Genomic DNA, 13,146 nt, shown 5'->3' with positions numbered 1-13,146 from the left:
ATTCTCTAGGAAAGGTGATTTGTTTAGAAAATTGGTCAATATTTTTTCTACGTCTGCTGGTCTCGCGGTCGCTATGTACAATTGCGAGCCTGCCCAAGTTTTTGCAACAGGTTTGTAGGAATACAGATACTTATAACCCAGTTCGAAACAATCTGAAAAATCATTTTTCAGTTATATTTCACAAAGTGAAAAAGAACGCGGAATTTTATTACGCACTATCTTTTGTTAGTAATAATACGAACGGACTTGCTAATAGGGGTACTACGAATGGTCCGGGAATATTCCAGGAGTGATATATCATCCATCGTTTCTTCCAAACGACGAAAATGATGAAAATCAAGCAAGTAATGAAAATCCAGACTACCATTGTGAAAGGAGAAAACACACGAGAGTTTTAAAATAGTGCGACTTATATTTAAGGTGGACGATTGCACTTTGGTACTAAACTATCTCTGGATTTTGTCAATAAGTAAAGGTTTGAAAAATTTCTGCAAGACATGCATACATTAAGTGCATTCGTGTGTTTAGTTCCACCATTGTTGCGAATCTGTTTAAAGATTAAGTCTTTAAACTTAAGTAATTTCAAAGTATGCCTATCGTTAATTGTTTTTGTATGTTACACGTGGAATTTTACTTGAAACTGAAAAATCGGTTCCTTCAAATGATAAGTTTATTGTGCCTATGTAATAAAAAAGTCAGTATGTTGAACCTCCTATTAGTGAAGTTTCTTACCAGAAAAATACTTGAGTACAAAATGTTCTTTTTTCGTAAAAGAAACGACTATATTTTGGCGTTAGGACGATGAGATATTTCCACTCGATGTCCTTCAACGATTTCATATCAGGAGTTTGTACCTTGAAGCGTCTCGTTAGGAAAAAATACATACATATTATCATGTTTGATGAAGGAATTCATATTTTATATGAATGGGGGTTCTACATACGACTATTGTCGCATGCCGCATTTAGCAACTCATCTCTAGTTCGCAATCATCAGTTCCTACGTAATCAATTTTGGCTACAACGACATGTTTTTGTTCACATAGAATTTTGCCACCATTTACTTCCCTGTGTTTATAACCCATTGACTTAAGAATTTTATATAGGACAGATGTTAATTTGTATATTAGATCAAAAAATATGTATTTTAGCATTATCCTGAGAACATCAATTTTAACATGCTGGCCTTTAAGATGAGTACTGGAAATTGACAAATTATGAATATCATTATCTAAACACAAAATGATAACAAATTTTCAAAAGCATAAAATAAATCTTCATATTCCGGTTTATGAAATTTAGTTGACTTGACAACTAAATAAAAGTGATAAGAATTACCAGCTTTTTGATGACGAGTGTCGTAGAGATGGGGATTCTTTGCCAATAGGGTTTGTTTGTCATGATAATTTAGATCATCTTCTAAAAGATCTTTGCCTGTTCAATAAATAATATGGGAATCACTGATTTTATCTGCATTGACTTGAACATCCGTGACCTTGGAATTGTTAATAATATTTGTTTCAATTGTTTTGAGGTACTTTTGGAATGGTGTATTTTCACTGTTGGACGCACGCTTGTTAATATTATATATTCTAGAAAGACAATCAGCGTTAGAGTTTTGTTTACCGGGTTTATAAGACACTACATAATCATATTCTTCCAAATCGAGTCTGAATCGCATTAGTCTTGACGACGGATTTTTGACAGAAAACAAGTACACTAGAGGTTTATGATCGGTAATGATTTTAAATCTTCGACCTTACAGATACGGCCTAAAATGCTTTACAGACCAAACGATACTCAGTAATTCTCTTTATATGGTAGAATAGCATTGCTCTGCTCTGTTTAGTGTTCTGCTTGCATAAGAAACTGGCAGATCTTTGCCCGAATGCTCCTGAGAAAGAATAGATCCGATCGCGTGTTGACTAGCATCAGTGCTTAAGACAAATTCTTTGTTGAAATCCGGATACTGGAGTACTGGTGGAGATGATAATTTTGACTTCAAAATTTCAAAAGCTTCGTCGCAAAGTGATGACCATTCAAATTTAGCGTTTTATTTTAATAGATTATTCAAAGGTTTTGCAATTAGAGAAAAGTTTTCTATAAATCCTCTATAATATGAAGCCAATCCTAAAAGGATTTTAATTGTTTAACATTTTGAGGCACTGGATAACCGTCAATAACTTTTATTTTTGATGGATCTGGTCCAATTCCATTTTCGGAAATGACGTGACCTAAATAAGTAATTTCTTTTCGCAGAAACTGACACTTGCTGGGTTGCAGCTTTAGATTGTTGGCCCTTAATCTAGTAAAGACATCTGTTAATTTTGAATTGTGATCTTTGAGAGAATTCCCATGAATAACAATATCGTCGTGGTTAACGAAACATTTGAGCCCTTGGAGCCCAACTAGAACATTATTCATTAACCTTTGGAACGTTGTAGGGGAACCCTTAAGCCCCATCGGTAGCCTTTTTAACTTGAAAAGAGAATGCTGTCAGAGGTCTACTTTCCTCTGAAATTTTAATTTGATAAAATCCTTGCGCCAAACCTATAACTGAAAAATATTTGGCGTTGCCTAGCTGATCTAAGATTTCCGTAATGTTTGGTAACGGATAAGCATCAAACTCGGTGACGTCATTTAATTTTCGAAAATCAACTACTAATCGCCATCGTTTATTACCATTCTGATCAGGTTTTTTAGGGACTAACAAAATTGGAGAGTTATATGGAGATTTACTGTGCCCTATTATGTCGTCATTTAACATTTTCGTAATTTGTTTTTCCACTTCGGTATGAGTTAACTGATCACCTTAAAAAAAAATCGTTAAATTCACGACAAATTTGCAGAATAGAATGTTTTTCTTCCTGATTCATGTGCTCGGTGTCTAATTCATTGTGAAGTAGTTTTAACCTATTTGCACTGTTAATGTTAACAAAACTGATGACGTGATAATTTTCCAATTTCTCAAAAGAGACGTCATTCGGCGCTAAAGTCATAGAATTTTCGGATGAATTTATAACGCTTATTTTGCAAATTCCATTTTGAGGTTGAACTATGGTATTTCTTACCAAAAGACCTGGTTTGATCTCTTTCTGTAGACATAGCATTGAAACATTAAAAGTAACAGGAAAATTAACAGTGCACTCCGAACGCACGGGAATAGCAACTTCATTGGGACATGATAAGGAGAGTTGTGTTTTAGCTGGACCTACTTCAAAAAAGAGGTTATTTTGTTTATAGTCTACAATAGCACCATATTGAAGGAAAAAATCTCTACCTATAATTCCGTGAACTGAAATGGGAAAATCGTCACGTACCAAATGAAATGGATGCTGAATTAATGTGTTCTGAATTTGAATTTTACCTATCGAAACGCCAATAGAAGAAATCACCTTTGGAATTATTCCTTTTAACGCAATTTTATTATCAGTGCAAACTAAGGCATCATCGTCAACATGATCTATTTTTAGAAGACTGATATCCGAACCTGTATTAATTAAAAGTTTTGCTGAACCAGCACTTGAAATGGATAGAGGTAATGTTACACAAGTCTTTTCGAAACTGCAAAAAACATCTTTTTGTAGCAGTAAAACTATTTTAAGCATTTTCTTTTTAAATAATGTCGCAATGATCTGTGAATCTGTCACAAATTATCTATGCTGACAAAATTAAAACATTTGTTTGCTCGATTAAAAAATTGCGTCTAAAAATTCTGATCTAATAAATGAAGTAGAAAAGTGGCTATCCAGCTCAAAGCAAATGTCAATCAGACTAAACTGACAGACAAAAAATTAAATCATCAAATCAGTTTATCTAACTTAAAAAAAATATCAAAGCCTACTTTACTATATAAAGATCATAAATGGCTACACTTTGCAACTGATCTTTAGCAACACTGGCATAAGTAACGGTCTCATAGTTTTTTATGGATTTTTCCGCAAGTGAAACTTTTAACTAATTAAACTGTGACTGGAAGGATGATGTTAGTTCCCTTTTAAAATCTTCAAAATGGGCTTGCATATCACTGAACTGTTTTTCATACGCTGTATTGACTTCTGCCACTTTGTCATCAATAGATTTAAGATTCGTAGATAAATTACCTAAGTGAGACTTTCCTACAATTTCACAGCTGGTTTTGCACACATCACACAAGAACAAGAGATTTTTGGTTTTTTCTAAGACCATAAAATCGGATTATTATTAAAAGGATAGGAATATCGACTTAAAATACGGCAGTTGGTACTTTGAACGAAATTAAAAAAAAATGGTAGAAAGTTATAACCAGGGAACTTCCCTCGCCCCTAAATTACAGTCGATAAAATACAGCTTCGAAAAACCATCAAATTTAACTTAGAGAAATTATATTTTTATGATGAACCCTATGAGTTAAAATTTGCCATTTTCAATGGTAAGTCTTCAATTTCATACCTTAAAACTATGACAAGCAAACCTTCACAAAAACAAAAATTTTAGGTATAAAATGATTAATTACTGAAGGTGCATTCATCATTTAATCAAATCGTATCTAATTAATGGGGTATTTTTGAAATTCAAAATTGGTGACGGGTTTTGAATTGTGTAAATGATGGAATTCTTGGTAGAAATTTTATTAAAAAACACAAAGGAAATATTAATTACGCGGAAAATACAATGACATTGCCAAATTGCCACAGCACAGTAACAGTACCTTTGGAATCAGACCAGAATCACAATATTTTAGTAATTCCACCACGCTGCGAAACAATTCAGTATTTACCAATAACAACTAATGAAGATTGTGATTTTAGCAGGAGTTGTACCGAGACCTCGAAACTCAGAAATACCGGTAAAAATTTTAAATACTAACGAAGAGGAAATTCGATTAAAAACATGGATTCCTGAAACTCACAAATTAAGTGATTATAAGTATTGCAAATTTGATTTAACACAAAATTCAGTCGATAGAGTTAAAGAAGTTTTAGATACTATCAATGCTGATAAATTAAACAAAGAAGAGCGAGATTCTATCATGAACATTTGTGCTAAATATGCAGATATTTTCCATTTACCAAATGATAAATTGTCAACAACAAATATTTATGAACAATCAATAACTTTGAAAGAAAATATAAAACCAGTTTATGTTAAGCCTTATAGAATACCACATGCGCAAAAAACCGAAGTTGACACGTAGATACGTCAAATGTGTGATAATAATATTATTGAACCTACGAAAAGCGAATGGTCATCACCTATTCTCCTAGTACCTAAAAAGGTAGGCGTAAGTAATCAAAAGAAATGGAGATTAGTGGTCGCCTATCGTCCTTTAAATCAGAAAATTCAGGATGATAAATTTCCACTTCCCAACATAACAGATATTTTTGACTCACTTTCAGGTGCAGTATATTTTTCTCATTTAGATCTTAGTCAAGGATATTATCGAGTAAAACTAGATAAGGATAGTAGACCCTTCACAGCATTTACAACGAGTCAAGGACAATTTCAGATGAAGAGGCTTCCAATGGGCTTAAAAACAAGTCCTAGTTCGTTTTCACGTACAATGACAGTTGCAATGCCAGCCCCAAATTATGAAAGTTGTTTCGTATATTTAGACGATTTAATAGTTTTTGGAAGAAATTTGAACGATCACAATTCTAATTTAATTAAAGTTTTTGAGAGGCTCCGAAAAGTAAATTTAAAGCTCAACTAACAAATGCGAATTTTTAAAGAAAGAAATATTATATTTGGGACACATCATAACTTCTGAAGGTATTTTAACCGATCCAAACAAAATTCAAGTGCTAAAAGAGTAACCCGTTCCGAAAAATTCCGATGAAGTCAAAAGATTAGTAGCTTTCGCAAATTACTATAGGAAATATATACCAAACTTTGCTGGAATTGCCATACCGTTAAATATTTTAAGTAGGAAAAATGTTAACTTTAACTCGACAAAAGAATGTGAAGAATCATTTCGAACTTTGAAAGAATCGTTAATACAACCACCCGTGCTTCAATATCCAAATTTTTCTGAAAATAATGAATTTATTGTTCAAACGGATGCAAGTGGGTTTGCAGTAGGAGCAGTGTTATCGAATAAAAATAGAAAACCAGTTGCTTATGCAAGAAGAAGTTTAAATAAAGCTGAAGTACGATATTCTACTATTGAAAAAGAATTACTCGCCATTGTATGGGCAGTAAAACATTTCCGACCTTACTTATATGGTAAACATTTCAAAATTTTAACAGATCACCGACCATTAATTTATTTATTCAATATGACAAATCCATCAAGTAGACTCACAAAATTTAGGTTGTGTTTAGAGGAATATGATTTTACAGTAGAGTATGTAAAAGGATGTGATAATGTAGCTGCAGATGCGTTGTCACGTCTTTTTATTAACAATATTACATCAGATGAGTTAAAAAGCATGAATGAAAAAATACTTAATGTTATGACTAGAGCAAAACAGAAAACGATGCAAAATGAACTACAATCAAACAAGGCGGAAGAGAATTTAGATAATATAAGGACTGGCCATCCGAGTGTTGTAGAGATTCTTAAAAAGCCAGCAGACAGTGTAGAACTTGTAATAACTAACGAATCAGAAATAAACAAAAAGCTTAAATTGGAACGTACAATGATATCTTAACCTACATAATTGTTTACGAGTGTATTATTTCTTGCTGATGCAAATAACATGTGTTGAAACAGAATCTTGTAACTATTAACCTAGTAGTAAAATTACATGTAATACGAACATATAAAAACATATTTACAAACAATTTTTTTTAAGAAATCCCGGAAGGTGTAGTGGAGTAATCAACAAGTAATGTGTGAAAGAGAGAGTGAATGATTAGAGTGGGGATTAATGTAGATGTAAGCAATAATGTATGTAATAAGACTAATAAGAAATGTATTAAGTAGGGAGTAAGAAGTTATTAAGTAAGCAGTAAGTGAGTAGGCAACCAAGCGGTGTAAGAGAGAAGAATAATAAAGATATGTAGTAGTTAAATAGTGAGTTTCAATAGTGCGTAAACTGGCTAAGCTGCCTACCCCAAGAGCGCACTACATGGCGATCCTGCCAGAGCACTACACCCCAAAAATGAAAAAAAAAATTTTTTTTTTTCGTAAAAGTGTACATTTCCATTGGAAAAAAATTCAACAGAATAACGTGACAACGTTGCAACATAATTTCAAAAATGACCTATATCGTAACCTAGAAAGTAACAACAATGGAACAATCCGGAAAGCTTTTAGGAGTTAATTGGAGGAGGTTTTTCCAGATATCTTGGGAAAGTAATTTTTCCATACTGTGTTAAATAAATCATTTTTACAAACTACATATTTTTATTAGAATAAAAAGATGACCACGAATCCACTAATTATATAAACCCACCACCTCGAAAGAAACAAAAACAATCAAAATCTTTTTTCAAAAACTAAACGAGCATTTTTTGGCTTCAGTATGACCAACATCTCGCACTGGATGTCCTTCCACGATTTGGCACCAATAGCCCGTACTTTCAAGCTTCTCACAATCATGGCGACCATTAATTTCACTGACATCATTCCATATTTTAGACCTAAGACAAAGATTAGAAAAAACACCATTACGGACAAATACAGACCTATACAGTTTCTGGTACCAAAACTGAAAGGAATGTAGGAGCAACGATGTCTTTTTGCAACTTCGTCGGGGAGAAACCGATCCGGATCAAATTTTTCCGGGTCAGGCCACACATCCGGATCTCTGTGTAGAAGCACTGTCGGAACGACGACGTTAGACCCGGCGGGAAAAACGTAAGGATCTGGAACCAAAAAAATGGATTTCTTGGATCCACATTTTAACCTTAATTACCGCATTTAATGTCTTCATTAATGTATCGGAATAGTGCTGGAACGGCTGGAATCAATCGCATACTTCCTTTTGTCACGCGATCGAGATATTCCAGACGATTGATCTCCTCCAGAGTTGGGTCATTGTTAGTGGTTGGCAGAATAGAGACGAGTTCCTGGTAAACTTTTTCCTGAAAGGACAAATTTATCGTGGTATTATTATTTTTGGGGAATTTACCTGAATGTCTGGATAAATCCCTAAAACCACTAAAATCGTAGTGATTGTGACCGCTGTCGTTTCACTTGCTACGAATGTCATTAAACCCATTTCTTCCAGAATTTGTCCATCGGTGATCTGTTTGTTTTGTTTTGATTTAATCAAGTGCGGTAGAAAACGTTTACTTCGCATATCGTCGTCTGAAAAAGTATTATTTTTTAAAAAAAAAGTTAGAGAGATAGAGTTTATCAGTTTAAACGCATACCATTTGTCTTTTCCGTATAGCTTAATTGGTATTCTTCTGCTACTATCTGCAAAGACAAATATAGAATTTTTATTTTTGCGAGATTTCTATTAGACGTACGGTTTCGACAACTGAGCGAAAAGTTTGACAAGCCGCTTGATGCTCCTTATACAAGTTGGATAATTTCCATATAAAACCTATGAGAAGCCAAGGTTTATAGAATCTATACACAAGTATCTCTTTGATTCTGAAATCAAAATTTATGGAAACTGTTCACCAGAAACAGAGACTTACTTCTCGAGAGCTTTAATGGCGTCGTATCTTCCTTTGATCATATGTGGTCTCACATTCGTTAAGTTTTCTGTTAAAATAATTGTCGAGAACAATTACAGTGATACAAAAATAATTCAAATGTGCATAATAAACATACACACATATATTTTTTACCTATGGCGGAATCATATGTGCTTTCCCATATCACTGAAAGGAGATTAGTTTGTTCGCTGCCTTCTGTAGCATCCAAGAAATTCACCATTTTCCTTGAATATTTGGCAAATGTATCATGAAACGAATTTATAATCTTCAAATTAAAACAGGGATTCATCATTTTTCGTTGTTCTTTCCAGGCGCTGACTGCGAATTTCATAATTTACCACTACGTATTAAAAAAAATTACTACCTTTTGTGGTCAGCAGAGTGTCTTTCATTGCATCGTTAAAATTCTCTAGGAAAGGTGATTTGTTTAGAAAATTGGTCAATATTTTTTCTACGTCTGCTGGTCTCGCGGTCGCTATGTACAATTGCGAGCCTGCCCAAGTTTTTGCAACAGGTTTGTAGCAATACAGATACTTATAACCCAGTTCGAAACAATCTGAAAAATCATTTTCCAGTTATATTTCACAAAGTGAAAAAGAACACGGAATTTTATTACGCACTATCTTTTGTTAGTAATAATACGAACGGACTTCCTAATAGGGGTACTACGAATGGTCCGGGAATATTCCAGGAGTGATATATCATCCATCGTTTCTACCAAACGACGAAAATGATGAAAATCACGCAAGTAATGAAAATCCAGACTACCATTGTGAAACGAAAAAACACACGAGAGTTTTAAAATAGTGCGACTTATATTTAAGGTGGACGATTGCACTTTGGTACTAAACTATCTCTGGATTTTGTCAATGAGTAAAGGTTTGAAAAATTTTTGCAAGACATGCATACATTAAGTGCATTCGTGTGTTTAGTTCCACCATTGTTGCGAATCTGTTTAAAGATTAAGTCTTTAAACTTAAGTAATTTCAAAGTATGCCTATCGTTAATTGTTTTTGTATGTTACACGTGGAATTTTACTTGAAACTGAAAAATCGGTTCCTTCAAATGATAAGTTTATTGTACCTATGTAATAAAAAAGTCAATATGTTGAACCTCCTATTAGTGAAGTCTCTTACCAGAAAAATACTTGAGTACAAAATGTTCTTTTTTCGAAAAAGAAACGACTACATTTTGGCGTTAGGACGATGAGATATTTCCACTCGATGTCCTTCAACGATTTCATATCAGGAGTTTGTACCTTGAAGCGTCTCGATAGGAAAAAATACATACATATTATCATGTTTGATGAAGGAATTCATATTTTATATGAATGGGGGTTCTACATACGACTATTGTCGCATGCCGCATTTAGCAGCTCATCTTTAGTTCTCAATCATCAGTTCCTACGTAATCAATTTTGGCTACAACGACATGTTTTTGTTCACATAGAATTTTGCGACCATTTACTTCCCTGTGTTTATAACCCATTGACTTAAGAATTTTATATAGGACAGATGTTAATTTGTGTATTAGTATCAAAAAATATGTATTTTAGCATTATTCTGAGAACATCAATTTTAACATGCTGGCCTTTAAGATGAGTACTGGAAATTGACAAATTATGAATATCATTTTCTAAACAAAATGATAACAAATTTTCAAAAGCATAAAATAAATCTTCATATTCCGGTTTATGAAATTTAGTTGACTTGACAACTAAATAAAAGTGATAAGAATTACCAGCTTTTTGATGAAGAGTGTCGTAGAGATGAGGATTCTTTGCCAATAGGGTTTGTTTGTCATGATAATTTAGATCATCTTCTAAAAGATCTTTGCCTGTTCAATAAATAATATGGGAATCACTGATTTTATCTGCATTGACTTGAACATCCGTGACCTTGGGATTGTCAATAATATTTGTTTCAATTGTTTTGAGGTATTTTTGGAATGGTGTATTTTCACTGTTGGACGCACGCTTGTTAATATTATATATTCTAGAAAGACAATAAGCGTTAGAATTTTGTTTACCGGGTTTATAAGACACTACATAATCATATTCTTCCAAATCGAGTCTGAATCGCATTAGTCTTGACGACGGATTTTTGACAGAAAACAAGTGCACTAGAGATTTATGATCGGTAATGATTTTAAATCTTCGACCATACAGATACGGCCTAAAATGCTTTACAGACCAAACGATACTCAGTAATTCTCTTTCTATAGTAGAGTATCATTGCTCTGCTCTGTTTAGTGTTCTGCTTGCATAAGAAACTAGCAGATCTTTGCCCGAATGCTCCTGAGAAAGAATAGATCCGATCGCGTGTTGACTAGCATCAGTGGTTAAGACAAGTTCTTTGTTGAAATCCGGATACTGGAGTACTGGTGGAGATGATAATTTTGACTTCAAAATTTCAAAAGCTTCGTCGCAAAGTGATGACCATTCAAATTTAGCGTTTTGTTTTAATAGATTATTCAAAGGTTTTGCAATTAGAGAAAAGTTTTCTATAAATCCTCTATAATATGAAGCCAATCCTAAAAGGATTTTAATTGTTTAACATTTTGAGGCACTGGATAACCGTCAATAACTTTTATTTTTGATGGATCTGGTCCAATTCCATTTTCGGAAATGACGTGACCTAAATAAGTAATTTCTTTTCGCAGAAACTGACACTTGCTGGGTTGTAGCTTTAGATTGTTGGCTCTTAATCTAGTAAAGACATCTGTTAATTTTGAACAGACAGTTGGTACTTTGAACGAAATTTAAAAAAAAATGGTAGAAAGTTATTACCAGGGAACTTCCCTCTCCCCTAAATTACAGTCGATAAGATACAGCTTCGAAAAACCATCAAATTTAACTTAGAGAAATTATATTTTTATAATGAACCCTATGAGTTAAAATTTGCCATTTTCAATGGTAAGTCTTCAATTTCATACCTTAAAACTATGACAAGCAAACCTTCACAAAAACAAAAATTTTAGGTATAAAATGATTAATTACTGAAGATTCATTCATCATTTAATCAAATCGTATCTAATTAATAGGGTATTTTTGAAATTCAAAATTGGTGACGGGTTTTGATAAGTATGCCCCTGTAGTGGAGTAATTAATAAGTAATGTGTGAAAGAGAGAGTGAATGATTAGAGTAGGGATTAATGTACACGATACAGGAAAAGCCACCGTAAGCGAAGTGGGTATATTGTATTTTGCTGAATTTTATATTTGCAATAGAAATGAGGAGTCATTTCCCGGATGATCAATGTTAAGAGTCAGCTATTTGTTTCAAGTTTGATTTCTAATGTAATTTTAAGCAGTACAGGAAATTTATGACGAATTGAAAAGTATTAGGACATATTTAGTTAAAATTGGGAGTGACCGGCGCAATAAGGGTGAATGTTTGGTTAGAAAAGTAGAGGAAGCCAAAATAGTATATTTACAATTACAAACAGTTATAACGCACTTTGATAAAGATTTGAATTTGTATACTGAGGAAGAAGTTGAGCAGTTTAAAAAATCCGTAGCTGCCGTTAATAAGGTATACCACGAAATTTTAAGTTTTGTGAAAGAAAAAAGCACCGATTTTCTCAAAATGGCTTTCGATCTCAAAGTAGCTTGCAATCTGTTGCCAATAATGAATGGTAAAGAAGGTGTCACTTTGCAACTTTTAGATGCCATTGAATTATACGATACCATGTTGGATACAAATAATAAAACAAATTTAATCAATTTTGTTTTAAAAACTCGTTTGTCTCCAAGCGCAAAAATTAGGCTGAATCGTACTTATAACTCAGTACAAGCGCTAGTTACAGACATGAAAATACATCTTCTAACTAGGAAATCCGATACGGCCCTACAAACAAAATTAATGCGCACAATTCAAGGTAATAAATCAATAGACGATTTCGGTAAGGAAATTGAAGATCTCTTTGTAAATTTAACAATATCCCAAGCTAATGGAGATGATGATAATATTGATAAATTTAAGGTACTAAAGCTCGTGAACGAAAGAATTGCCATCAAACAATTTTCAGATGGGTTACGAGATTTCAAACAGCTCGAAATTTTACCAGTTTAAAAGACTGTATTAGATCTGCCATTGATGAAAATGCTACTCGAAGGCATGAAAATGATTCACAGGTTCAGAGGATCAAAATTTTATCAGGATAGGAGTCGTGGTGAATTTGAAAGGAATTTCAGGGGGTTCCATAATAATATTCCAAACAGTAACTTTAACGTCAATAGTCCAAACCGAACACAAAATTTTGGATATTATAACAATGCTCGATATTTTAACAACAATCGCGGTAATCATTTCAGAAACAATCAATATAGAGGTCGAAATACATACAATCAGATTCCAAATAGGCGAAATACAAATAATCAAAATTTAAATAATCGCACTACAAACAGTCGACATTCAAATTTCCGTAATCAGGTGAATCATACCGTAGAAGAAAATATGCGGGAACAGTTTTTTCGTGCCCAAGCAAATTAATCAAATCAATGCATATTCAGGAGTAGATTGCATAAAAGTTAATGTCAAAGAAAACAAAT

At 33.3% G+C, this 13,146-nt stretch overlaps 1 protein-coding gene across 1 annotated transcript; it reads right to left on the bottom strand.

Annotated features, from left to right (window-relative positions):
- Positions 1-7,401: 7,401 nt before the first annotated feature.
- LOC135130789 (cytochrome P450 4C1-like) lies at positions 7,402-11,607 on the bottom strand. The gene is made up of 12 exons (XM_064058211.1): positions 11,593-11,607; positions 10,867-10,995; positions 9,215-9,308; positions 8,959-9,150; positions 8,727-8,912; positions 8,574-8,640; positions 8,400-8,526; positions 8,301-8,346; positions 8,057-8,235; positions 7,841-8,009; positions 7,629-7,790; positions 7,402-7,565 (listed from the first exon to the last, which is right to left on the bottom strand). Exons 1-12 carry the CDS (start codon positions 11,605-11,607, stop codon positions 7,402-7,404), a joined length of 1,530 nt encoding a protein of 509 aa, XP_063914281.1.
- Between the last annotated feature and the right edge of the window lie 1,539 nt (positions 11,608-13,146).

This window comes from Zophobas morio, unplaced genomic scaffold (genome assembly GCF_036711695.1).
Source record: "Zophobas morio isolate AGI-343-1 ecotype UQ-CSIRO unplaced genomic scaffold, CSIRO_AGI_Zmor_V1 ptg000018l, whole genome shotgun sequence".
Lineage (NCBI taxonomy): Eukaryota > Metazoa > Arthropoda > Insecta > Coleoptera > Tenebrionidae > Zophobas > Zophobas morio.
The sequence above is the reverse complement of the archived record's forward strand: the minus strand, read 5'-3'. Positions and strand labels throughout refer to the sequence as shown.